This window comes from Triticum dicoccoides, chromosome 1B (assembly GCF_002162155.2).
Source record: "Triticum dicoccoides isolate Atlit2015 ecotype Zavitan chromosome 1B, WEW_v2.0, whole genome shotgun sequence".
Classification (NCBI taxonomy): Eukaryota; Viridiplantae; Streptophyta; class Magnoliopsida; order Poales; family Poaceae; genus Triticum; species Triticum dicoccoides.
In genome coordinates this window covers 655,683,274-655,710,717 of record NC_041381.1, presented here as the reverse complement: position 1 = coordinate 655,710,717, position 27,444 = coordinate 655,683,274, and the positions used below count along the sequence as shown (strand labels likewise).

The 27,444-nt window shown below is 44.7% G+C and overlaps 3 protein-coding genes across 3 annotated transcripts; all 3 read left to right on the top strand.

Annotated features, from left to right (window-relative positions):
- The first annotated feature begins 8,165 nt into the window (after positions 1–8,165).
- LOC119349437 (ER membrane protein complex subunit 6-like) lies at positions 8,166–10,288 on the top strand. The gene is made up of 4 exons (XM_037617474.1): positions 8,166–8,345; positions 9,133–9,328; positions 9,782–9,801; positions 9,945–10,288. The coding sequence occupies exons 1-4, from the start codon at positions 8,257–8,259 to the stop codon at positions 9,973–9,975; spliced, it is 336 nt and encodes a 111-aa protein (XP_037473371.1). The 5' UTR covers positions 8,166–8,256; the 3' UTR covers positions 9,976–10,288.
- Positions 10,289–10,663: 375 nt separating this feature from the next.
- Positions 10,664–12,004, top strand: LOC119349436 (50S ribosomal protein L7/L12-like). Its single transcript, XM_037617473.1, has 2 exons — positions 10,664–11,307; positions 11,815–12,004. The coding sequence occupies exon 1, from the start codon at positions 10,698–10,700 to the stop codon at positions 11,286–11,288; it is 591 nt and encodes a 196-aa protein (XP_037473370.1). The 5' UTR covers positions 10,664–10,697; the 3' UTR covers positions 11,289–11,307; positions 11,815–12,004.
- A 131-nt stretch (positions 12,005–12,135) lies between these two features.
- Positions 12,136–26,144, top strand: LOC119350813. Its single transcript, XM_037618465.1, has 14 exons — positions 12,136–13,090; positions 13,189–13,333; positions 13,408–13,584; positions 13,678–13,879; positions 13,994–14,682; positions 17,528–19,519; positions 19,643–19,654; positions 20,441–20,539; positions 20,592–20,677; positions 21,478–21,499; positions 21,599–21,800; positions 21,931–22,616; positions 23,658–25,669; positions 25,772–26,144. The coding sequence occupies exons 4-14, from the start codon at positions 13,691–13,693 to the stop codon at positions 25,888–25,890; spliced, it is 6,108 nt and encodes a 2,035-aa protein (XP_037474362.1). The 5' UTR covers positions 12,136–13,090; positions 13,189–13,333; positions 13,408–13,584; positions 13,678–13,690; the 3' UTR covers positions 25,891–26,144.
- Positions 26,145–27,444: the final 1,300 nt, after the last annotated feature.

Genomic DNA, 27,444 nt, shown 5'->3' with positions numbered 1-27,444 from the left:
TATAAGATTTCCTGTTGAGTTTTGTGTTGTGAAGTTTTCAAGTTTTGGGTAAAGCTTTTATGGACTATGGAATAAAGAGTGGCAAGAGTCTAAGCTTGGGGATGCTTATGGCACCCCAAGATATTCAATAATAGCCAAAAGCCTAAGCTTGGGGATGCCCCGGGAAGGCATCCCCTCTTTCGTCTTTGTTCATTGGTAACTTTACTTGGAGCTATATTTTTATTCACTACATGATATGTGTTTTGCTTGGAGCATCGTGTATTATATTGGTCTTTGCTTGTTAGTTTACCACAATCATCCTTGCTGTAACACACCTTTTTGGAGAAGCCTATTTGATTATAATTTTCTAGAATACTCTATGTGCTTCACTTATATCTTTTGAGCTTGATAGTTTTTGCTCTAGTGCTCACTTATATCTTTTAGAGCATGGTGGTGGATTAATTTTATAGAAATTGCTAGTCTCTCATGCTTCACTTATATTATTTTGAGAGTCTTTTAGAACAGCATGGTATTTGCTATGGTTTTAATTTGGTCCTAGAATGATGAGCATCCAAGTTGGGTATAATAAAAACTATCATAGAAAGTGAATTGGATGCTATGATCAATTTGATGCTTGATAATTGTTTTGAGATATGGAGGTAGTAATATTAAAGTCATGCTAGTTGGGTGATTATGGATTTAAAGAATGCTTGTGTTGAAGTTTGTGATTCCCGTAGCATGCACGTATGGTGAACCGCTTTGTGATGAAGTTGGAGCATAATTTTATTTATTGATTGTCTTCCTTATGAGTGGCAGTCGGGGACGAGCGATGGTCTTTTCCTACCAATCTATCCCCCTAGGAGCATGCGTGTAGTGCTTTGGTTTTTGATGACTTCTAGATTTTTACAACAAGTATATGAGTTCTTTTGATTAATGTTGAGTCCATGGATTATACACACTCCTTTCACCCCTCCATTATTCCTAGCCTCTCTTGTATCGTGCAACTTTCGCCGGTACCATAAACCCACCATACTCCTTCCTCAAAACAGCCACCATACCTACCTATTATGGCATTTCCATAGCCATTCCGAGATATATTGCCATGCAACTTTCCACCGTTTCGTTCATATGACACACATTACTTTTGTCATATTGCTTTTTGCATGAACATGTAGTTGACATTGTATTTGTGGCAAAGCCACCGTCATAATTCTTTCATACATGTCACTCTTGACTCATTGCATATCCCGGTATACCGCCGGAGGCACTCATATAGAGTCATATTTTGTTCTAAGTATCGAGTTGTAATTGTTGAGTTGTAAAAAAATAAAAGTGTGATGATCATCATTATTAGAGCATTGTCCCAGTGAGGAAAGGATGATGGAGACTATGATTCCCCCATAAGTCGGGATGAGACTCCGGACGAAATATAAAAAAAAAGTGGCCATAAAAAAAGAGAAAAGGCCCAAATAAAAAAATGCGAGAAAAAGAGAGAAGGAACAATGCTACTATCCTTTTACCACACTTGTGCTTCAAAGTAGCACCATGATCTTCATGATAGAGAGTCTCATATGTTCTCACTTCCATTTACTAGTGGGAATTTTTCATTATAGAACTTGGCTTGTATATTCCAATGATGGGCTTCCTCAAAGTGCCCTAGGTCTTCGTGAGCAAGCAAGTTGGATGCACCCCACTAGTTTTCTTTTGTTGAGCTTTCATATATTTATAGCTCTAGTGCATCCGTTGCATGGCAATCCCTACTCACTCACATTGATATCTATTAATGGGCATCTCCATAGCCCGTTGATACGCCTAGTTGATGTGAGACTATCTTCCCTTTTTTTGTCTTCTCCACAACCATCGTTCTATTCCACATATAGTGCTATGTCCATGGCTCACGCTCATGTATTGCGTGAAAGTTGAAAAAGTTTGAGATTATTAAAGTATAAAACAATTGCTTGGCTCGTCATCGGGGTTGTGCATGATTAAATACTTTGTGTGATGAAGATAGAGCTTAGCCAGACTATATGATTTTGTAGGGATAACTTTCTTTTGGCCATGCTATTTTGAGAAGACATGATTACTTGCTTAGTATGCTTGAAGTATTCCTATTTCTTATGTCAATATGAACTTTTATTTTGTATTATTCATGCCACAATGAAATAAAATTGCATTATGAATTATGCTAGGTAGCATTCCACATCAAAAATTCTCTTTTTATCATTTACCTACTCGGGGACGAGCAGGAATTAAGCTTGGGGATGCTTGATACGTCCCCAACATATCTATAATTTTTGATTGTTCCATGCTATTATATGACCTGCTTTGGATGCTTATGGGCTTTATTCTACATATTTATATCATTTTTTGGACTAACCTACTAACCGGAGGCCCAGCCCATATTGCTATTTTTTTGCCTATTTCAGTATTTCGAAGAAAAGGAATATCAAACGGAGTCCAAACGGAATGAATCCTTTGAGAGCGATATTTTTGGAACAAATCTGATCCGGAGAGCTTGGGGTGCAAGTCAAGAAAGCTCTGAGGGCCCCACGAGATAGGAGCCCCCCCCTGTAGGGCACGCCCCCTGTCTCGTGGGCCCCTCGGGCATCCACCGACGTACTTCTTCCTCCTATATATACCTACGGACCCCGAAAACATCCAGGGGCACCACGAAACACAATTTCCACCACCGTAACCTTCTGTATCCGCGAGATCCCATCTTGGAGCCTTCGCCGACACTCTGTCGGAGGGGGAATCGACCATGGAGGGCCTCTACATCAACATCCTTGCCCCTCCTATGAGTTGTGAGTAGTTTACCACAGACCTACGGGTCCATAGTTATTAGCTAGATGGCTTCTTCTCTCTTTTTGGATCTCAATACAATGATCTCCCCTCTCTTGTGGAGATCTATTTGATGTAATCTCTTTTTGCGGTGTGTTTGTCAAGATCCGATGAATTATGAGTTTATGTTCACATTTATCTATGGTTATTAATTGAATCTTCTCTGAATTCTTTTATGAATGATTGAGTTATCTTTGCAAGTCTCTTCGAATTATCGGTTTGGTTTGGCCTACTAGATTGATCTTTCTTGCCATGGGAGAAGTGCTTAGCTTTGGGTTCAATCTTGCGGTGTTCTTACCCAGTGACAGAAAGGGTTGCAAGACACGTATTGTATTGTTGCCATAGAGGATAACAAGATGGGGTTTATATCATATTGCATGAGTTTATCCCTCTACATCATATCATCTTGCTTAAAGCGTTACTCCGTTCTTATGAACTTAATACTCTAGATGCATGCTGGATAGCGGTCGATGTGTGGAGTAATAGTAGTTGATGCAGGAAGGAGTCGGTCTACTTGTTTTGGATGTGATGCCTATATACATGATCATGCCTAGATAACGTCATAATTATTCGCTTTTCTATCAATTGCTTGACAGTAATTTGTTCACCCACCATAATACTTATGCTCTCGAGAGAAGCCTCTAGTGAAACCTATGGCCCCCAGGTCTATCTCTTATCATATTTGCTTTCAATCTACTTTTATTTGCATCTTTACTTTTCTTGCATCTATATCATAAAATACCAAAAATATATCTATCTTATCATACTATCTCTATTAGATCTCACTTTCGTAAAGTGGCCGTGAAGGGATTGACAACCCCTTTATTGCGTTGGTTGCGAGTTCTCAGTTTGTTTGTGTAGGTGCGTGGGACTTTTGAGGAGCCTCCTACTGGATTGATACCTTGGTTCTCAAAAACTGAGGGAAATACTTACGCTACACTTGCTGCATCACCCTCTCCTCTTCGGGGAAAACCAACGCTAGCTCAAGACGTAGCAGCCACCACGGCGCCCAACGGCACCTCGTCCCTGCACGCAAACAACTGAACACGTCGCTGTCGCCACTGATACACCTCAGCGCCATGCTGCCAAGTACCACCAGCCGACCCATCTTGAAGCCCTTGGAGGATCTGTCGTGCGTAGCACCTGCCGACCAGGCATGACCAAGCGTAGCACCTGTCGGTCAGGCATGACTTGACATCTCCACCGAAGCTTCGTGCAAGACGAAGCCGCTCCACCTCCTGCCTCTGACTTCCAGCGCTGCTCCACAAAACGATGCTCTCAAGAGAGAAATGACACCGCAGTGCCGCCATCTGCCGGTCTGGAACACCAGATCCTAGGGTTTCCCCGGAGCAATACGAGTGGGTCAACGGTAGTCACATGACGATGCCTTCATCAAGGTAACGACGTGGAACGCCGCCATCGCCCGCCGTCGGCTCGGTTTTCACCGGCAACTACGTCTTCCCGACTCGCAGTTGGTGCCAGATGATGGATCCCGAGATCCGAACACCCAGCCTTAGGCTGACCACCTCTAACGGAAGAAATGGCCACCACCACTGGCTGCATCGGTCAGAACAGATCTGATCGGAGGTGCCGCCGACGAAACCACCAGGCCCTCCATGCCGCCGTCGCCGATCTGAAGGCAGCATGCACGCCACCGCAGCCAAGCCGGCAGCCGCCGACCGCAACCGCCGCCGCCGCCCGAAGGGCCATCCGCAGCGCCCGCAGCCCTGGCCTCCGCCGCGCCAAGCCGTCGCCGTCCGAGGATGGGCCGGCCTCCCGCCGCCCGCAGCCATCTGTCGCGCCGCAGATCTCAGATCGGCCGCGCCACCACACACCTTGGGGTCCGCCCCACCCCGGAGACGCGCGAGAGAGGAGATCCCCCGCCACCGCCGTCGGCCCCTGGGCGTCTTCCGGCGGCGGCGGAGGGAGAGGCGGAGGGAGTTTGCGGCGGCGGCGGCGGCTAGGTTTCTGGCCGCCCGAGTCGCCCTAGGGGGAGGACGACGCGGGGGCGCTTTAGATTCCAATTGACATGCCAGTTTTTATCCTCCGACATTTAGTTAGCCACAGATGTGATGTGGCATCTCTTATTGCTCGTCTATATCACTCTATTATACTTGCTCTTACCAAAAATACTAGTATTATAGTAGTACTAGACGGTTGGGTACAGTATGTACTACGTAGTTGAGTGCCGACGTGGGAGTACAAGTTAGGCTACATATAGACAACTTTTCTTATTGTGTCATTGTAGCTCCCATAGAGCTATAGTAAAAGCAAAAGGTTTCATATTTAGAGAAAAGAATCCGCCCGAAAAACGTCGAATTGTTTTAGTTTTTCCGTTCCGCAAATTTCCATTATCGTTTTTGTATTTTGCATTCGCTTCATTTTTCCGTTGGAAAAGCAGAACCTCTTCCCTCCATTTTCATCTATACTTCCAAGATGCAGTAGCTTCACTTTCTGGAAGCTGAACTGGAAGACCTAGGCTTATCGCGCGGAGTACATATGATGATGGACAACAGAGACTTGCCAAGTGCGGTCTCCTTCACCCACCATGTCGTGTGTTGTGCGACTAGGCGAAGGAGTTGATGGACCATCTAGTCACTGGGTGCCCTTTCTCTCGCACCCTTTGATACTGGGTCCTTTCCTGGATTCAATTAACCATTCATCACTCCTGGAGCCCAGATCATGGATTAATGGCACGAGGCTACCCACTTCGCACCCACCATTGGGCGTAAGAGGGCATGTCCACGGTGATCATGCTAAGGGGTGGTTTTAGCACATGTGAAACTTGAAGATTCTTCTCAAAACGGATAGGAAGGTATATGTGGGTGCAATATATATTTTGTGTATGTGATTTTGTTTCACCTATTTTTTATGCAGATCCTCTTTTAATAGTACGGATTTCTTACAATCAAAGAAATAAAAGCGCCAGAAATGTTGTCTTCGTTCTTTTCCTTCCAGAGGGGTACCTAACCATCTTGTGTCATATAAATACGTTTGTATAGCTCAAGCACACGATTAATCCATAAATTGCATTGTCATCAACACCAAAACACTTAAGGCGCAAAATGCCCTTTCAGTGTCCTCGTCGGCTCGATGCCTATCATGGTGACGGGACTTGGATCTATTAGTACGCCGGGAAGCCGTACTACCCAGATTACTGGAAGTTGCGATATCACTCTTGGATTTGGCGTAAGTCTTCTGCTAGTGTGCCGCTGTTTTCAGCGCATGCATGCCGATTTCCCACCTCTTCTTGTCCGAATGCCCACGAGGTATAACTCCGCCGAGCTCCCGGGCAGCCGCGTGCAAATTCTTTGCCCGTGTGCAGCGAGAAGTCGCATTGGGCTCTGCAGTCCTCTTGATGTCCTGCTTCGCCCATCTGCCCCCAAGGCGAGCTCATTCCTGGTAGCCGTCAAGATGAATGTACTCTTCAGATTCTCCTCTTGTCTAATAATTTCATTCTTCACTGATGCTTTTGAAGATCTCTATGAAACTAACATGCGATTGGTAACTATGTTTCATTCTAGGTTGCCATACTCTACATATAAAGTACAATAAAGAGAAAAGGAATTATTATTTGAAGAGTACGTACATAGTTCATTTTGTCTTGTTAATTGTCCATAGCAATACACGGGTATTATGCTACTTTTAGTGTTAACTAGCAAAAGAGCCCGTTCGTTGCAATGGAGAAAAAAAATACTCCTCTTCCCCCTCTCTCGCTCTCGCGATGAGAAATCTGTTGTTTTTTTCATGTAAGGTTTTTCAGAGGTGTGCGTGTGTGGTTATCGATATTTTTTTTCATCTCTATATGCTTTGCATGGGTGTTTATTTGCAATCCGAATCACCGTCGATACGAAAGAAGAACGTACCATGCGCTATGGATTATAAGCGTCCTTCAAATATAACTTTAAAAAATATATTTAACAGGTAAAAATAACATCATATTTAGATTCTACACATTTTCTAATGAAAATTCATATATAACATGTTAAAATCGGAGTTACGGTTTAAAAGATATGGATTATTTAAAAAAAACATTTGTTTGATTTAAATGTGATCCGTGGTTGAATTACTTAAAAATTTAGGGGGATTTCCAAAGAAATATGCAAATAACGATTTAGCCATGACTTATGTGTGTACTGCAGGTTAATTCACAAAAATACAGGAGGGTTTATGCAAAATTACATGACGGACCACCAGAAGCATTCTGTGCTTTATTATTAGGTAGAGATTGCATTTTCATAAAAACTTGTATAGCTGAAACATTTCTAAAATCTAAAAGTAGTGTGTCAGTTGCTTTAGATCTATCAAAGGGTTCAACACCGATGAATATGGCTCCCGTGCGCTGGTCCTTAGGGGCATATGCACGAGGATTTCCCATCTGTCATCAACATGGTCAAGCCGGCTTTGATGAGGGAACGATGACATCGGCGCGTCGACGGCTCGTTCTACTAGCATAGGTGTTTGTTCGGTGGTGTAGAGATCTGGATATGACTTTTATTATGTTTAAGATGCTTTGTACTTCTCATAACTTTTATAATATATTCAAACCTTTTTTGCAATAAAATAAATTATATCATAGGTGTGCAATTGAGGGTATTCAACTTAAATGGTGAACCATTGATAAAAACTCTAGAGGTACCTCCCTAGGACAATTAATGTGGGATGGAGGTAGTAAATAATTCTTCTATACTTCCTCCGTTTTTATTTACTCCGCATATTAGTTTTGACCTAAGTCAAACTTTATAAAGTTTTGATCAAGTTTATCAAAAACGATCTAAACTTTCACAATAGCAAATATATATGGTATGAAAAATATATTGAATGATGATTCTAATGGTATTGATTTGGTATTGTGGATGTTAATAATTTTGTGTATAAACTTGGTCAAAGTTTGACTCGAGACAAAGCTAATATGCGAAGTAAATAAAAACGTAGGGAGTACAACTCTAGCTAAACAGATATCCCCTCAATTTTATCACAAAATATAAAAAGACATACTTGTCCCGAAACGCACTTTGATAAAGTCCAAACTCCTTTTGCTCATGTTTATGTTGCATTGCAGCAACTCTGCAAAACAAGTACTCCATCAGTTTCAAAATATAAGTATTTTTAGAGATTTCAATACAGACTACATACAGAGCAAAATGGGTAAATCTAAAATATGTCCAAGACTTTGTATGTAGAAACGGAGGGAGTTGACGATAGGATTTCCTTATATAAAAAAGTAGACGATAGGATTTCTGAATCTGAAAAAGAGAAAAGGCCGAGGATGAGCAGGCGAAAATACCCCTAAGACCTCCCTCAGAAAAAAAAACTAGACCAGGTCCACCGCGAAGTGACCCAACCCCGTCCCCGTGCAGTCGAGCCGTCCAGATCGCTGCCGCCCCAGACTCTCCGCCCCCAAATCTCGCCCGGAAAGAGAGAGCTTTCGCGGCGATGGCGGCGGCCGGCGGCACCTCCTCCGACGATGTCCCCGTCATCCAGGCGGAGAACCTCACCAGCAACGTCAGGTCCATCCTCTACAGGTACGCGCCCCTCTTCCGCGCACCCCCCCTTCTCTTCCCGTTGGGTTCGACGGTGGACTCGATCTGATCTGGACTCTGGAGGTGCGCTCAGTTTGGGATTTTTTAGCTAGTCCAGGTTTGATCCGAGCGTATCCCATGGATCATTAGCGTAATTGCTCGCCGCTGGATGTTCCAGTACAAGTATCCGAGGGAAGGGGATTTTTTTTTTTCGTTTTTGATTGAGCAAGGGGACGACGACTTTGGAATTAGCGGTTTCTCCTGGAACTATGATGCGCTAACAACTTTACATACTGAATTGGAACCTTTGGTAGCTGGGTGGTGGACTGATTAAAAAGGATTTGCTTAGATTTTCCTGCTAGGTTGAGATGCATTGTACTACCTGGGAGTCTGGACTGGGGGGAACAGCCTTAAAATTGGTGAACGGTGGGCATGCCTCTTAGATGTCAGATCCACTAGGTGTATCTAGTTTTCGAGCAGAAGGGGTATAGAACTGATGCTCTTGTTGGTTCTCTATGCTCGAGACTCATATGGAAAGCTGTTTAGACAATGTAATTACAGTTCAGTAACTATTTTAACGTGTTTGGTTGGCGCTGGTCATACATAAGTACTGTAGTAACAGGCTTCAAGTACTGATTGTTTTCTGTGTGATGATACACTATCCAGTTTCCTGTTTCCATTTTGTTGATAACACCTTTTCGACTATAAGGAATTACCCTAGATGTTTCGCTTATCTGCTATTTAACCAAACATGGTATGTCCTGAACATGATGATTTGTTCGTTTTACAGTCGGACATTCTTGTCGATCATCAGTGGAGTTGTTGCTGGTATCTGGGGGTTCACGGGTCTGACGGGCTTCGTCTTCTACTTTCTGATAATGATGGTAGCATCTATTGGACTCTTGGCCAAGTCAAAGTTCTCAGTCCACACGTACTTTGATAGTTGGAGCAGGATTTTGGTCGAAGGAGTTTTGGCCGGCCTTATGGTAAGTATTGTTGCCATCATGAGTATTCTGTGGTTTACACCCCAAATGCATAAACATTTTGACCCTTGGATGCTATTTTATATACTTTTGAAATATGTCATGTACAAACACTATTACGCGTCTTTGGTTTTAGTCTAAATTAATTTAGGAAGCTATTGAACATTTAGTTGGATCCAGATGAGTTCTTATTTGGCACGGCTGTCAAAAAACCTGAAGTTGGGACTAGGAGTTATACAAGTATATACAACTCTAATTTGCCATTATGTTTAAAGACTGTTTATATGTCCTTTGATAGATGTTGCAAAATGATCCAAACACAACTGTTTATATTCTACTCAGTTGCCATATGTATTCTTCATGTTCTTGTTTTCAAGTTTATCTTCTAATATTTGCTCATTACGATGAGCTTTTGCTTTGCGTGATGTTCTAACGTTGTGAATTTTTCATTTGCAGTCCTTCGTGCTGTTCTGGACGTATCCTTGATAAATTAATGTGTGCTATTCTTTCTGAATATATCAAGCCCTTTTACTGCTTCTCTGTACCCACCCCCATCCTATTTTAACCGCTCCTGTGTTTGATATATTTTTTGCTTGAGTTCATCCTTAACACTTACCAGATTTGCGTATGATATCGTCCACATATTCTGAGTTGTGAGTTCTGATGGAAGGAGAGTCTGATGAACACAGCATGTCACATCTTCTGATGGGAGGAGCCAATGTCAGATGAACCAAGCATATGCAAGATTTCCCCTTAACATGATGGAACAATGGAGTCTCATCGTTATCACATTTTTGTTGTTAGTTACTACTATTACTGTCTAGTTTGGTGAACTGCAGCGCAACATTTGTATATGCCTATTTGATGGCCAGTGTATCAGATATCACGGTGTAAACACAACACTTAAATTCATTTACCCATGTCGTAGTTCACCTGATGATCCGAAACAATTACATCACATCATTTCCTGCGTTCATGCTGTTGAATCACTTGCGATGAAAATGCTATTAATCTTATAGGCAATGGCTTCTAAATGTGTCCTCATTTGTTGTATACAATTCGGTTAGCTTGCTTTTTAAAAATAACATATAATCTTTCTTGTGTTTTTATCCATTTTTTGTCAAACATTATGTGTTTTTCCAGCTGATTTTCATTGATTTATTTTTCAATTTATTTAGATTATATGCTACTGCTGCTTTAATTTTTGAGAGAGAAGCATGACCACATGAAACATAGTGGGCTCATTGGGCTGGCTTTTCTATATGGGCCTAAGTCCAGATCCAAAGTCGCAGGCCATGGTTTCATTTCCAAAACCCAATTCCCACGGAGCATCGCTCTCACTGGCCCCAGAACCCTAACCTCCCTCTCCACCATGGCCTCCTCCCTCCTCCGCTCCGGCCAGCGCCTCCTCCGCCACCACCGCGGCCGCCTCCCCGCGCCCTTCTCCGCGGCCGCCGCCGAGGAGCTCATCGACGTGCGCAAGCTGCCCACCGACTACGACCCCTCCACCTTCGACCCGACCGCGCCGCCGTCCCGCCCGCCGCCCTCCGACCGCGTCTGGCGCCTCGTCGACGACGTCTCCGCCCTCACCCTCGCCGAGGCCGCCGAGCTCTCCGCCCTCCTGCTCCGCCGCCTCGACATCCCCTCCGCGCCGCCCATCGCCATCCTCAACTCCGCCGCGGGCCTCGGCGGCGGCGGCGCGGCGGCCGCCGGCGCGGCCGGCGACAAGCCGGCGGCCGCGGCCGAGAAGACGGTCTTCGAGCTGCGGCTGGACTCGTTCGACGCGGCCAGCAAGATCAAGGTGATCAAGGAGATCCGGACCTTCACGGACCTCGGGCTCAAGGAGGCCAAGGAGCTGGTGGAGAAGGCCCCCGCCGTGATCAAGGGAGGGCTGTCCAAGGAGGAGGCCGAGAAGATCGTCGAGCGGATGAAGGCCCTCGGCGCCAAGGTCGTCATGGACTGATCAGCCCCTGCATTTCGAGGTGAGATGAGATCCCTATGGCGGAGTTGGGAACTCAGATTGGCTTGAGCCTGCACATGGATGACTTGCTGTAGTGAAATTGTGGAGAAACTGATGGCCCTGTTGCCTGTATACCGTAGTTGTTACCTAGGATGTTTTAGCACACACCAATCACATTTCATTATGATGCAATGTCTGACATTTGATTGTGTTGTTTCGTTGTGATCCTAGTAACCCTTGCTGTTTAATTGCAACTGCACATTTCTGAATTTACAACTGTCCATTTTATTCAGCAAGTCAAGTTAACGATTTTAGACGTAGATGCAAATGTGATATATTTTCTGCTGTGCTCTGTATGAATAATAACATACGTTGCTCCACCTTGAATGGAACTGACTCCTTGTGTGTTGGTGTCTACTAGTTTTTTTATCCGCACACATCACAAATTTCAGATTCCACCATTCCATAGAATCAAGGAAGCAATTGCGCAATATGTATGCAAATTTAAACCTGCTGTTCTTATCTGCAGGTACTGTTGAATGTATGAACCATATGATTACCACGGTTGATTGCTGCGAGCATTGTGGTATTGTCAGTGTCAATTGAACCTTTTCAGGTTCAAAGTTTTTCATAATGCTGTATTCTCTTAGTTGCCTTTCACTCCTATTTTGTTGATGAATTTTCTATCTCTAAAACGAATAAAATATTTTAAAAGATCAGATAAGAAACATGCGCTTCTGACTGCAATTGAGCTGCCTTTTATTGATTTTGGACTGAAGTTACACTTTGGCTGGCATGCATTTGGTTCCTTGTTAGATGTACTGTGGTGCTTGCAGTGTGGCAAAAAATTCAAGTTTGGTGTAATGTGGTGACCAGTTAACCAATTACAGATTTGTACAACGTATTATGCAGTTCTCCAGCAAATTCTTCTCTTTATGTATACATTCACATATCTCGGAGCAAAAAGGTAGAAATAGACTCCTCTCCACAATGCCTCGGATGCTAAAACGAAAGAGTACTGCCACTGGATAAGTTCCTTTTGTTGTTTCATGTCGAGTAGCTAGCCTGAAATAGGATCAAAGCAGTCTGGCATAATGTGCAGTTTCAAAACAGTCTGAGAGGCAGAAAACTGGGGTCAACAGAACTGGAGCTGCTTCCCAGACTGCTCAGGATGCTAGCTACTCGACATGAAATAAAAGGAACACACGTACTAGTAATTTGCTGCTGCTGCTGCTGTAATTATCACTGTAATTATCCTTACACGGACTACGCGAACCCAACAGGTGGTTATCGCTGTCTCCGTTATCCGCCTAACATCTCACTCCTGTAGGAAACAATCATCAATTCTGAACTGGGTGATTAGTTGATCTTCCGCTGATTGGTTCAACACCTGCAGGTCAACCCTAGAGAGATTGTTATTTTAAGTAAACGAACCATCCATGAAAAAAGGAGGGAGCACCTAAGAAATAATTTAGAGGCCAACGACCTGCTGGTGTAGGGGCCTTGCTGGAGATGCTCTAAGAAAACAAATGACTAATCCTTCCATGCAACGCCATATTATATGCTGGTGTAGTGCTACTAGTAGCTGTTGCTTCCTCTGCTAAAAATGTAACCGATTCATCAACCATAAGATAGACACAACTTGCCTCACCCGTTGACCTCCTAACCACGCTCCTCAGCCTTACTTGGCAGTCCCATCTATATCTCGAGCAGCTAATCTCTGATCTCCTTTCTTGACGTGGTATCTCTGGCGACTCCATTTTTCAATGTGGCTGAACAAGAAGTGGTTGTTGATTTCTGTCAAGGTTTGTGTATTCTTTTCTCTCCCTTGGGTTAAGCTTTGAACTTAAATTTTGTGATGTTTTGGTCTGAGTGAGTTCTTGATCTATTGCTCTTGTTCCAGGCTTGAGATCGAGCCAGCTTGCATTTGGTTACGGAAATCTTGGGTGCATTGTTGGCCGGGGGATCTCGATTTGTGCTGCGCTGCTCTCCTGTCCTGCAGATCGGCCGAGCCAACTACAGGTCTTGTTTACCTGGCATCACAGCAGGTAAATCTTTTGAGCTAGTTTGGTTGTCTCAGTGTCCCATGGCATGGTTCACCGATGGTTTTCACCTCTCTTAGCGATGGGCTAGCCGGCTGTGGGCATCCAGGAGCTGGTGTCCTTCAAGTCAGTGTGCCAGGACCAATTCACCTGCTCGTCCATGGTAAACAGAGTTGAGTTTAGAAAGATGTAAATGCTACCAAATAGATGGAACAGATCCAGATGTATTAAGTCTGAACGTGCGGCACAAACCAAAGGTAATGCCATACATACTTACAAGAAATAGAGTTGTGCTTGGTGTGGTTTAGTGTTTTCGTACTAAGCGATGACAATGGAACTTAACATGGCAGGTTAGGTGAGGTGATGGAGACTGTGGTGAGCGCCTCCCAGGGTGCCGTGCATATCATGTTGAGGAAGCTCAGCAGCGTCCTGGCCACCAAATATGCGCTTCTCAGGGGCGTTCGCGGGGAGATCCAGGAGCTCAAGGACGAGCTCGAGAGCATGACCGCCTGCCTCCATGACCTTGCGGATAGCGATGATCACAACGAACAGGTAATACAAATGCTAGTAGATGGAACTTTTTGCTAACAAGAAAAACATGCCTCTTGTAATGAGACGAGACAACCCTGGCAACATTAACTGATGTGCCCACTCATATACGTGCAGACTAGGACTTGGATGAAGCAAGTGAGGGAGGTCGCGTTCGATGTGGAGGACTGTATGGACAGGTTCTGCCGTCACCTTAGTGAGCACCATGGAGACCGTCAAGGACTCCTGGAATATCTGAACAGGATGTTCAACTTGGTGCGGACATTAAGGGTGCGGCACAAGGTGGCCACCGATGTCCAGGGCCTCAAATCTCGTGCCCAGAAAGTGAGTGACCGGAGGCTCAGGTACACGTACACTCTAGGCGACTCGGCTGGACGGTCAGGGAAAGCGCTTGATACTTCATACAGCCACCTCGATAACCTGGGCAGTTCGCTGGCAGCAATCCATGGTGACGTGTCGGGGCTAGTCGGGATGGGCAAAATGACTGATGTCGTGGTCGGGCTGCTCAACAAGCAACGCCAGATGGCGACGGGTCCCCGAGTCCTATCCATAGTGGGCTTCGGTGGCCTCGGCAAGACCACCCTCGCTACGACCGCCTACAACACCCCAAAGTTGGGCGGCATCCAGTGCCGCGCTTTCATTCCGGTGTCTCAGACATACAACATCCGTTCTCTTCTCGAGTCCATGCTGAAGCAGCTTTTGGCTTCAGCTGACAAAGATAAAAACGATGATCCCCTCAAGAACATTAAAGACTGGAAAATAAACGATTTAGTTGACAAGATTAAGCCAATTTTGGATGCCAAGAGGTATGTAATGATACACTACTGCATTATTGATCATTGAGTCTTGCATTACTGATTGCTCATACACTAATGAAGCATTTTTTGTTACTATTATCTGGTTTAATTAGTTTCCTCTTATGCCATACTCCCTCTGTTTCAAAAATATATATGTTAGGCATGTATAGTGGTTGATAAGATGATATTTTTTTACGTATTTCATGTCATTTAGAGAATGCAATAAATATGTTATACAATATATTATTTCTAGCATTTAATGTTACAAGATCCTAAAATTATGAAGTGAATATAATTAATACTTGACAACTATGTGAATAAGAGAAGACATCTTGTATAATGGAGACACATGTTTTATCTTTCTTACTAAGAGATCATCTCTTAGTTAAGAGAAGTCAAGATTTTTTTTGGTTTCTCTCTTCCATGTCATCAGTTATCCTACGTGACATCACTAAGATAGCAGCCTTATAGATGCCCTAAAGCAACTCTAGCAGATTCCCCAAATTTTGGGGCTTAAAATTAGTTTTCGAGTGCACTCCAATTTTTTTTGGAGGTTCCAGCACCCTTGTGCAAAGTTAGATTCAACATTGTGCAAAATTGGGTCTTGATGATGTTTTTCCAGTGATTTGCGTAGTTGGCGTTGTCCTACTCCACGTTTATGAAGGCATCAAACATAGTACCCGGAAGTACCGGATAAAAATAGAGTGGTGGTTCCGAACAACAAATGTGGCTCCTTTCTGCGAGATTTGAACTGTCTCATAAGTACCGGGTAAATCAAATTGCTCGGAAGTACCGTAGTAGACAAAGCAGCTCTCAAATGGAAAATGTGCAGAAAAGGCCTAAGTCACAACTCAAAAGTACCAGACGAAAAATCACGGCGGTACCAGGACCACATAAAGAAGCAAACCAAGAAGGGCTCGGAAGTTTTGGGTAAAATGTTTTGCTCGGTGGTGCTGGAGCTAACATAGTGATGTCTCGAACGGATGGGCTCAGTAGCACGTGGACAAAAATTCCGTGAAATCACCTGCAACATGTTTAGAAGCACCAAAGCCTAGAACCCACTCTGGAACAGTCCTATGAGCAGCAATTGTGGCCTTTCCAGTGCCATCTTCATTAGTACAGATAAAGAGGGCCGAACTTGTCCTCTCCTCGTCGATGCCCGCTGTCGTGTACATCATGCGAGCCACCCTTGCCCACGCAGCATCCAAGGATGCTTCGGTGGAGGCCAGACGTGCACGCAGCACATCTTCCTCCTGGATGGCGGCGAGCAGAGCATCCTCCAAGTCTCTGCTTGCCGAGGCACACCCAGCTATATCTCCGCCACCTCTCAGCACCTCATCTCCTATGTGTCTTCCTCCCTCTTCCTCTGCACCACACGAACATCCATCATCGGACTTCACCTAATCCATGACCCTGGACTCCTCACCACCTGTCATTTTCCTCTCAGACAGCCACACGCAGCAGCTAGCCTCAGCACAACCTCTTCCACCTCTCCAATCAGCAGAGCAGCAGCAGCCCTCAACAGCAAGAGTCTACCAGCACACAGCAGTAACAGCACATCACCAGCAGACACGGCAGCAACACGACCTCCTCCTTGGGCAACCAGTAGCAGCAGCCTTAAACAGCTGCTCTCAGCAGCAGTCAGCAGCAGCTCCACTTCTTCCCTCTCTCCTCCGTCCCCCCTCTAGTGACACAGCAGAACAGAGAGGGAGAAGAGGTCCGGGGCAGCAAGGAGCCAGCCCCTGCCGTCGCCGTGCACGCCCCTCCGGCGCCCACACAGCCTCTCCGCTGCGCGAGCTCGCCATGCTTGCTGCTCTCCCAGATCCCTGCTGCCGCCTTGCCGGACCCCGCCGCCTCTCCGGCAGTCGCCGCCGTCTCCTAGGTCCGCTGCCGAACTCCCATCAGGGCCCACCGTCGTTACCTAGGTCTGATACCATGTAGAACCGTTATAGAAAGGTACCTTCAGACAACCAAGCTCTCTTATCTGGTGGCTCGCGTGAGTGTTGTGTGTGTGGCGACTCTCTGGTAATGGGAAGGCTGGGGCTCCTCTTTTAGGTCATCACCACCACATGGGCTTGGGCCCTAAGAGACATATGAAGATGGGCCAGGCCCATACCGGTTCAACATTTTGTCTACAAGTGATACTTCAAATTTGACCAAGTTTGTGTATAAAGGAGCAGATTTACAATTTTCTACCTACCTCCATTGCCGGTTACAGGAATCTATTAAATTTATTTCTGTTCGCAGAAGTTGAAGCTTCATTAGCATTATTTACATATTTACACCTCCGGGATGTTTTCTGCCAGCCCTACTGTCAAGTGAACGAGAAAATGACCCCATTTCCTGTCTCTCTCCCCGAGAATGTTAACTTGCATAAAATAAGTCGGACGTGGTCTACAGACTACTAATGTTCACCATGATTTCAAACTGACCCTCCCTGATTCCAAACTAACCCTCCATGATTTCACTGTGGGCCTCCATGTCACCCTGTAGATTAGATCCAGAAATTCCTCATAGATGTAGCATTCCTCCTGTAGGGCCGGATAATGTGCTTTCACTTTTGCTAGATGATGATCTTGGTTAATATTTAACAGTAACAGAAGTTTATTGAATTAGAGGATAGATGTTTTTCTTTCTTGAGAATTTGTAATGTATGATGGAGTGATATGTATGGTGATTACAACCTCAGTTTTGGATCAAATTTATTACTACAGGTATGACTGCATGAAATCAAGTCACAAGTAACAAGCCAGTACACAACTCTCACTTGCATGTCCTAGCATGGCATCGATGTCCTTGTGCGATTTTCGTTACTAGCCTATTCATAAGAATCTGTGTCGTTTTTTGCTTTTAGGTACTTGATCGTTCTGGACGACGTTTGGCGAGCAGCTACATGGGATCAGATAAATTTAGCTATTCTTCATGACATTAATAATAAAAATGGCAGCATAATAATTACTACACGCAGTCATGAGGTAGCAAAAAATTGCTGTGCCTCTTCCAATGACCATGTCTATGAAATGGAGCGGTTACAGGAGGCTGATTCAAAGAAGCTATTCTTCAAGACGGTGTTTGAGTCTGGGAAATGTCCAACTGACCTGTTGAAAGTCTCCAAGGCCATATTGGCAAGGTGCAAGGGTCTGCCTCTAGCTATAGTGAGCATAGGACGAATGCTAGCTCGGAGGCTAAACAAGACACCGGCAGAGTGGCAAACAGTATGTGATAGGCTGGGTTCTGAACTGGAGATAAACCCCACTTTAGAGGGAATGAGAAGGATACTTGCTCTCAGCTACAATGATCTGCCGTACCATCTGAAAGCATGTTTCTTATACTTGTGTGCTTTCCCCGAGGATTTTGAGATCAGAGGAGGCTCTCTGATTAGACGGTGGGCAGCTGAAGGCTTAATCATTGGTATGTATGGCCGCAGTTTGGAAGAGGTTGCTCAGATTTATTTGGACGAGTTTGTCAGTAGAAACATCATCAGCCCTGAACAGATTGGCTGCAGTGGCAAGATTAAGAGTTATAAAGTCCACGACATAATGCTAGAAGTTATCATCGCCAAATCTGTCAAGGAAAATTTCATCTCGTTCCTAGGGAGCAGTCAATACAACATAACAGCAGGCCATGATAAGGTACGAAGGCTCTCCATCCATCCTGGTGGTGCCAAGGAGAAGATAACTTTTCCCTGTAAGAACATGGTCCATACCCGTTCACTGACAATTCTGCACAGCACTGAGAAACCTGTACCTATCAAATTTTCTGATTTGACTCTTTTAAGAGTTTTAGATCTTGAAGGATGTGGATGGTTAAGCCATAAAGATCTCAAGGACATTTGCAAACTGTCTCTGCTGAGATACCTCAGCCTTAGAAACACAGCCATACCTCAACTACCAAATTCCATAGGGAAACTTAAAGAATTGGTGACATTGGATGTAAGGGAAACTAAGGTCGTCCAATTTCCCAAAGGCATTACTCGGCTCCAGAATCTAAATCATCTACTTGTAGGCAGTTATGCATATTATACAAGGACACAGAGTGTCAAGCATTTTGTGTGGAATGATGGAGCAAAGGTACCTCTGGGATTAGGGAATAAGGGTGCCCTCCAGAGAATCTCTCATGTGGACATCTCTACAGAAAAAAGCTCCGATGCAATGCGTGAGCTGGGAAAATTGCGTCAGTTAACAAGACTTTGTGTAATCAACAGGAAGGAAGCAAAGCTTTGGAAACCATTTGCTGAGTCTTTGGATGAGCTTAGCAACTCTCTACGCTATCTGATGGTTGTGGACGGTTCAGAGCAAGTCAAGAAGCTGAAATTTTTAGCAGGCCTGAAGAATCCCCCTCTGTTGCTGGAGAGCCTGCACTTGGTGGGACGGCTAAGGAATCTGCCTCGCTGGGTTTCATCACTCAATAACTTGGCCAGTCTGTCGCTTCGAGAGACTCACCAGTTGGCTGAGGAATCTTTTGAGGTTCTAGCGAAGCTCCCCAGTCTTGTTTCTCTCAAGCTATACTGCAAGGGATATGCGGGGAGGGCCTTATTTGAAGACGGCTGGTTTCCCCGGCTGAAGCAATTGGTCGTAGATAATCTGGAACAGCTCGAGGAGCTCAGCTTCCTTGGGGGTGCACCTAATCTTGAGAGGCTCACATTGTATTTCCCGAGGGTGCCCAGTAGAGGCATTCATGGGATTGGAAGAGAAAAACTGCCGCAGCTAAGAGAAGTTGAGTTCTTTGGCAACATTATAGAGTCTATATTTGAGCAGGTAGTTGAGGCGGCCAAAGAATATCCAAATCATCTGAAAATCACCAGGGAGGATCGACCTACTATTGAAGCTGCAGAAGCACCCATCCAGTAAGTGGACAACACCGGCCTAGGTTTGCATTTGCTTCTTTCTTCCTCCGGCCTTATATTTTGTTTTCAACAACAGCATTCTTCTGACCCAAACATCTTACCCATTCTGTGCTAATTGTGCAGGGGCGGGAAGCAGTGAGCCAACCAACCAGCAGGTGAATAGGCTTGCATGGCGTCTGCTGCCTTCAACGTGTCCTCTCGCTTATATACTGTAATGTGTATAACTGCAAGCTCTGTATTTCTGAACTTAGGTTGGACAATCGATTGTTGCGCCAGGTTTTTCGTCCCATAGGTTGTGTTATTACAAGTGGTAGCACAACTAGTGGGTTTTCCTGGCGTGCATCGAACTCGAATGCCTATTTTGTTTTACTCTATATGTACATACATTGTTTTCCTTGTCGTGGTAATGAAAATTTGGTGTTGCCTAGTTAAACAAAAAGGTCTCCTCAAGTCCGGTTGCATGCAGGATTTTAGTGAACGAATCTTAGCTTGTGGTGTGAAGCTAAAAGATCTAGTTAAGCGCTGGCGCTGTTGCGAAAATGAGCGATAAGATAGTTTGTTCTGCGGGGGATCCCCATTGCTTTCAACAAAATTGTCAAGACACGGGTAGAAGAATGGGGGCGCTTTAGGACCGCCACTTGTGCAATTTGGCCTTGATTTGGCAGGAAGTTTCTTCAGGAGTACATACAAAGAAGCAGTTGAACTGCAGGACACTGCAGCCAGTCAGTATGAAGATCTGTCGACACGCTTACGCCGTATGGAATGGAAAACTGTACACATATCCCTAAGACACTCTGGAACAAACATACTTAGGATTGGTTATCTGAAGTTTACTTTTAAGCCAATCTGCAGTCTACATTGCTGTAGGTGCATCACAACCATTGGTCTGACTGAGTTCTTAATCTATTATTGTTGTTCCAGACTTGAGATCGAGCCATCTTGCATTTGGTTGTTGAAATCTTATTTACCTGCAGATCGACCGAGCCAACTACAGTTCTTATTTACCTGGCATCGCAGCAGGTAAATGTTATTTACCTACAGACTGTTGAACTATCGGTATCTCCATTTTCAGCTTAACATCTCACTCCTATAAGAAACAATCATCAGTGCTGAACTGGGTGATTAGTTTATCTCTGCTGATTGGTTCAGCACCTGCAGGTATTTTAAGTCACTAACCACCCATAAAACGCGACAGATATGGAAGGACGCACCATCCATGAAAAAAATAAGTGAGCACCTACTGTGAAGAAACAATTTCGTGGCCAGCTACCTTATAAGAGAACAAATGACCAATCCTTCAGTGCAGCACCATATTATATACTACTAGTGCAGTGCTACCGGTAGGTGTTGCTTTCTCTGTTAAAAATGTAACCAACTCATCAACCATAAAATAGACACAACTTGCCTCACCCCTTGACCTCCTAACCACACTGCTCAGCCTTACTTGGTTGTCCTCTGTCCATCTGGACCAGCTAGTCTTGTTCCCTTTTCTTGGTGTGCTATCTCCGGCGACTCCATTCTTGATCGCGGCTGAACAAGAAGTGGTTATCGATTTCTGTCAAGGTTTGGCCTTTTCTCTTCTCTCCCTTGGGTTAAGCTTTTGAATTGGAAGTTTGTACTTTTTTGCTCTGAATGAGTTCTTGATCTATTGTTGTTGTTCCAGACTTCAGATCGAGCCAGCTTGCATTTTGTTGCGGAAATCTTGGGTGCGTTGTTGGCCGGGGGATCACGATCTGTGGTGCGCCGCTCTCCTGTCCCGCACATCGACCGAGCCAACTCCGATCTGTTGTTGGCCAGAGCAAGTTTTTCCTTTCACCTCTCTTAGCGATGGGCCAGTCAGCTGTGGGCATCCAGGAGCTGGTGGCCTTCGAGTGGGTGTGCCATAACCAATTCACCTGCTCGTCCTTGGTAAACAGAGTTGACTTTTGAAAGATGTAAACGCCAAATACATGGAATAGGTCCAGACCACTCAAACCAAAGGTAATGCCTTACAAACTTACAAGAAATCAAGTTATGGTTGTGGCTGGTGTGGTTTAGTGTTTTTGTACTAAGCCATGCCAACGAAAGTTAACATGGCAGGACGGGCAAGGTGATGGAGGCCGTGGTGAGCGCCTCCCATGGCGCCGTGCATATCCTGTTGGGGAAGCTCGGCAACGTCCTTGCCACCAAATACGCACTTCTCAGTGGCGTTCGCGGGGAGATCCAGGAGCTCAAGGACGAGCTCGAGAGCATGACCGCCTGCCTCCTCGAGCTCGCGGATGGCGATGATCACAACGAACAAGTAATGCAAATGCTAGTAGATGGATCCTTTTGAACTGAACCTTTTGATAGCAAGGAAAGCATGCCTCTTGTAATGAGATGAGACAAAACCCTGGCATGATTAACTGATGTGCTCATTCATATACGTGCAGACTAGGACTTGGATGAAACAAGTGAGGGAAGTCGCGTTCGATGTGGAGGACTGTATGGACAGGTTCTGCCATCACCTCAGCGAGCACCATGGAGACCGTAAAGGACTCCTCGAATACCTCCATAGGATGTTCAACATGGTGCGGACATTGAGGGTGCGGCACACAGTAGCCACCGATATCCAGGGCCTCAAATCTCGTGCCCAGAAAGTGAGCGAAAGGAGGCGCAGGTATGATCTAGGCGAGTCGGCAGGACGGTCAAGCAAAGCGCTTGATTCTTCTTCGTACAGCCACCATGACAATCTGGACCGCTGGCTGCCAGCAATCTATGGTGACGGGTCTGGGCTAATTGGGATGGGCAACATGACTCATGCCGTGGTGAGGCTGCTCAGTGAGAAACGCCAGGCGGCGGCAGGTCCCCGAGTGCTGTCCATAGTGGGTTTCGGTGGCCTCGGCAAGACCACCCTCGCCACGACCATCTACAACACTCCAAAGTTGGGTGGCATCCAGTGCCGCGCTTTCATTCCGGTGTCCCAGACATACGATTTCCGTTCTCTTCTCGAGTCCGTGCTGAAGCAGCTTTCGACTTTGGCTGACAGTGATAAAGATGACGATCCCCTCCGGAACATTAAAAAATGGACCATAAGCGACTTGGTTGACAAGATCAAACAATGTTTGAAGCGTAAGAGGTACATAATTAAGCACTTTTATTACTATTCTCTCGTTTAATTAGTTTCCTCTTATGCCATACTCTGTTTGAAAAATCCAAAGATGTTATAGTTTTGTCTTCAAGTGTGAAACTTCTTTCAGTCTGACCAAGTTTATATAAAATGCGGAGATTACAATTTTCCACCTGTCTGCAGTGCCAATTACAAGAATCTAATACTTTATTTCAGTTTGCAAAAGTTGAAGCTCCATTAGCATTATTTACATATTTGCACCTCGGTTTTGTTTTCTGCCAGATCTAGTCTTAAGTGAATGAGAAAGTGACCATCTCTCTCTCTCTCTCTCTCTCTCTCTCTCTCTCTCTCTCTCTTCATCATCTTGTTCCTCCATTTCAACGAAGGGGCCGAGGGAGCTTTTAGGCTTGGCTTGGAGCTCTCTGTAGCTCGGCCCCAAGAAGAAAATAGGCCGAGCCGAGTTGGCATGGTACACTTGTTTGTGCTTCATGCCAAGCCCGGGCTCGATCCTGCCCAGCAGTTTGCGGCCTGATCTAACCCATCTAAGACGACAGAGAGGGGAGAGAGGGGAATAAGAATGACAACGGACTAAGGCTGTCCTATTGCTCCTGTAAGGCGGCAGGAGGTTCACCCCCTTGCATGCTCGCATGGCTATATGGGCCGGCCCATTGAGGCTTTTTTCTTTGTCTTCCCCACAACTATTAAATTTTCTGTTTAATTTTGAAATGCGTGCTAGCCTTATTCATTGGAATGGAGGGAGTAGATTTTTTTCTTTGAATATTTGAAGGCAGTGCCAAGTGTGTATGCTAGGCATAGAACCAACAGATCTATGAACTTACTGTGTAAAGCGAACACATAAAGCAAAAATAGGATGAACAGATTTATTACCAAATTTATTACGAGATGAAATTATAGGCAACTAGGTAGGAGTATCAACTATCAAGTAACAAGCCAGTACACAACTCCTACATGCATGTCCTAGCATGGAATCCATGTCCCTGCTCGATTTTTGTTACTAGCCTACTCATAAGAATGTGGGTCTTTTTTTAGGTACCTGATCGTTCTGGATGACGTTTGGCAAGCAGCTGCATGGGATCAGCTAAAGGTAGCTTTTCCTCATGATAATGGTGAAGAGGGCAGCATATTAATTACTACACGCAGTCACGAGGTGGCAAAAAATTGCTGCACCTCTCCCAATGATCCTGTCTATGAAATGAAGCGGTTACAGATGGATGATTCACAGCAGCTATTCTTCAAGACGGTCTTTGAGTCAGGGAAATGTCCGAACGACCTGCTGAAAGTCTCCAATGCCATTTTGGCAAGGTGTAACGGTCTACCTCTAGCTATAGTGAGCATAGGACGAATGCTAGCTCGGAGGCAAAACAAGACATCGGCAGAATGGCAAACAGTATGTGATAGGTTGGGTTCTGAACTAGAGACAAACCCCACTTTAGAGGGAATGAGACGGATACTTTCTCTCAGCTACAATGATCTGCCATACCATCTGAAAGCATGTTTCTTATACCTGTGTGCTTTCCCAGAGGATTTTGTGATCAGAAGAGGCTCTCTGATTAGACGGTGGGCAGCCGAAGGCTTGATCATTGGAATGTATGGCCGCAGTATGGAAGAGATTGCTCAGATTTATTTGGACGAGTTTGTGAGTAGAAGCATCGTCATCCCTGGACAGATTGGCAGCAGTGGCAATATTAGGAGTTGTAAAGTCCACGACATAATGTTAGAAGTCATCATCGCCAAATCTGTCAAGGAAAATTTTATCTCATTCCTAGGGAGCAGCCAATACAACACAACAGCAGGCCATGACAAGGTACGACGGCTCTCCATCCATCCTGGTGGCGGCAAGGAGAAGAGAACATTTTCCAGTAAAAACATAGTTCATACCCGTTCACTGTCAATTCTGGGCAGCACTGAGAAACCTGTACCCATCAAATTTGCTGATTTGACACTTTTAAGGCTTTTAGATCTTGAAGGATGTGGATGGTTAAGAGATGAAGATGTGAAGGACATTTGCAAACTGCCTCTGTTGAGATACCTAAGCCTTAGAAACACTGCCATATCCCAACTACCAAATGCAATAGGGAAACTTAAAGAATTGGTGACATTGGATGTAAGGGAAACTTCTATTGGCGAATTTCCCAAAGGCATTACTCAGCTCCAAAATCTGAATCATCTGCTTGTAGGCCGTTATCAATATTACACAAGGACACGAAGTGTCAAGCATTTAAAGGGTCAAGGAGCGAAGCTACCACATGGATTAGGAAATATGGGTGCCCTCCAGAGAATCTCCCATGCAGATATCTCTACAGAGAAAAGCTCCCGTGCAATGCGTGAGCTAGGAAAATTGTGTCAGTTAACCAGATTGTGTGCAATCAACAAGGGGGAATCAAAGTTGTGGGAACCCTTTGCCGCTTCTTTGAATGAGCTTAGCAACTCTCTTCGCTATCTATCGGTTGTGCACAATAGTACACCCACAGGCCAGGAGCTGGAATTTTTAGTAGGCCTAAGGAATCCCCCTCTGTTTCTGCAGAGCCTACATTTGATGGGACGGCTATCAAAGCTGCCTACATGGGTTTCGTCGCTCAACAACTTGGCCAGTCTGTCGCTTCGAGAGAACTTCCACTTGGCTGAGGAATCCTTTGAAATTCTGGCGAAGCTTCCCAGTCTTGTATCTCTCAAGCTATACAGCAAGGGATATGTGGGGAATGCCTTATGTTTTGAAGAGGGCGGGTTTCCCCGGCTGAAGCAACTGGTCGTGGATAATATGGATGAGCTTGAGGAGCTCAGCTTCCGCGGGGGTGCGGCTAACCTTGAGAGGCTAACATTGGCTTTCATGAGGGTGCTCAGTAGAGGTATTAATGGCATTGGAAAAGAAAACCTACCACAGCTAAGAGAAGTTGAGTTCTTCAGTGGCGTTATAGATTCTATATTCTGTAAGGTGTTTGAGGCGGCCAAAGAATATAAAATTCGTCCGAAAGTCACCAGGGACGATCGACCTACTATAGAAGCCGCACAAGCATCCGCCCAGCAAGTGAACGACACCGCAGGTTTGCATTTGGTTCTTTCTTCTTCCGGCCTTATACTTCTGTTTTTAACAACAGCCTTCTTCTGACCCCAAACATTTTACCAATTCTGTGCCAATTATGCAGGGGCGAGGAGCAGTGAGCAGGAGTCAACCGACCAGCAGGTGGATAGGCCTGCAGATGACGAGGCAGCGCCAGCTTGGCGTCTACTGCCTTCTACGTGTCCTCTCGCTTATATACTGTAATGTGTAATAACTGCATCCTCTGTATTTTCTGAACTTAGGTTAAACGATCAATTGTTGCGCCAGGTTTTTCGTCCCATAGGTTGTATTATTACTTGTATTATTACAAGTGGTAGTACAACCAGTGGGTTTTCCTGGCGTGCATCGAACTCGAATGCCTATTTTGTTTTATTTTGTACATGCATTGTTTTGGTTGTGCTGGTAATGGAATCTGGGTGTTGCCTAGTTAAACAGAAAGGTGTCCTTCAGTCCAGTTATATGCACGACTTTGGTGAATGAATCTAATAGCTTGTGTTTTGTCAAGCTAAAAGACCTGTTAAGCGCTGGGGCTGTCGCGAAAATAAGCAATTAGACAATTTGTTCTGGGGGAATCCCCACTGCTTTAGCACTGCCGCTTGTGCAATTTGACCTTGATTTGGCAGGAAGTTTCTTCAGAAGGAGTACATACAAAGAAGCAGTGGGACTGCAGGAGGAGACAGCAAGAAGGCAAGAGATGTGTTTTGAGGTACAAAACTATAATGATATCAGCTGGTATGAAGATCTGTCGTCGCGCTTTCGCGATAAGGAGTGGCAAACCATACATATATCCGGAGAATATATGTACTTTTATCTGAAATTTGTTATCTGAAACTTACTTTTAGGCCAACTATGTTTGCTTCTCCGCAGTTTGCATTGCTGTGTGTGTATCACTTGTTACTTGAGAGGACGAAACCACTTCCATCTATGGCGCACAGGATTGCATTGCTCCTCCACTGTAGCCATCGGCCATCCACACCTACCTTTACTGCTTTGGTTCAGTTTGTTTTGGTCTTTTGAGCTGTCCAAATGAGCCAATGGCATACGTAGCAACTCATCAGTGGCCCGCAAACGCAGAACACCAGCTTAATCACAATAGTTTCCTGTATGCTCTTCGATGAGTTACTGAATATTAATTAAATTCGGTTAAGAATTTTATACATGACACTACTTGTGTCAAACAATCCGGTTAGCCAACATCAACCTAGGCAAGCAACTAAAGCGGTGGTGTTCAACGGTCATCGGTCGAGACCTCTCTTATTCAGTTTGTAGAAGTACACCCAACAGATAATGGGAGCAGCTAAACATGTGGAAGTGGAAGAAGCCATCCCTGATCATCAAATTCTGAACGTTGATGCAGCTCTTTTTTGGATGAACTCTTTTCAGCTGGTTGTGGAGCTAGCAGGTTGCTGATGTGTCGTCATGGACTGAAAATGTTCCACAAGTATCTGAAAATTGTTAAATGTGTATAGAAAAAACTTGTTGACCATGTGTTAAAAAAAGTTAATCTTGCATTTAGAAAAAAAATAGTCAAGCATTTAAAAAAAAGTTAAAATGTGCACAGAAAAAATGGTAGTCTTGTATTTGAAAAATGTTGATCATGCATTTGAAAATTGTTAAAAACATGTATAGAAAAAATGTTGACTATGTATTATAAAACTGTTAAACGTGTAATAAAATTTTTTTGTTGACAGATACAAAAATGTATAATGAAAACAAAAGAAATAAAGAAAACCCAAAAAGAAACAAAAGAAACCAAAA

Excerpts from the sequence above, each read along its gene's own strand:
- LOC119349437 (XM_037617474.1), top strand. The coding sequence starts at position 8,257 with ATGGCGGCGGCCGGCGGCACCTCCTCCGACGATGTCCCCGTCATCCAG. Across the intron at positions 8,346-9,132 it reads GTCAGGTCCATCCTCTACAG|TCGGACATTCTTGTCGATCA; the intron begins GTACGCGCCCCT and ends TTCGTTTTACAG. Across the intron at positions 9,329-9,781 it reads GAGTTTTGGCCGGCCTTATG|TCCTTCGTGCTGTTCTGGAC; the intron begins GTAAGTATTGTT and ends TTTCATTTGCAG.
- LOC119349436 (XM_037617473.1), top strand. The coding sequence starts at position 10,698 with ATGGCCTCCTCCCTCCTCCGCTCCGGCCAGCGCCTCCTCCGCCACCAC.
- LOC119350813 (XM_037618465.1), top strand. The coding sequence starts at position 13,691 with ATGGAGACTGTGGTGAGCGCCTCCCAGGGTGCCGTGCATATCATGTTG. Across the intron at positions 20,678-21,477 it reads GATTGGTTCAGCACCTGCAG|GTCCAGACCACTCAAACCAA; the intron begins GTATTTTAAGTC and ends TACATGGAATAG. Across the intron at positions 25,670-25,771 it reads GCAAGTGAACGACACCGCAG|GGGCGAGGAGCAGTGAGCAG; the intron begins GTTTGCATTTGG and ends CCAATTATGCAG.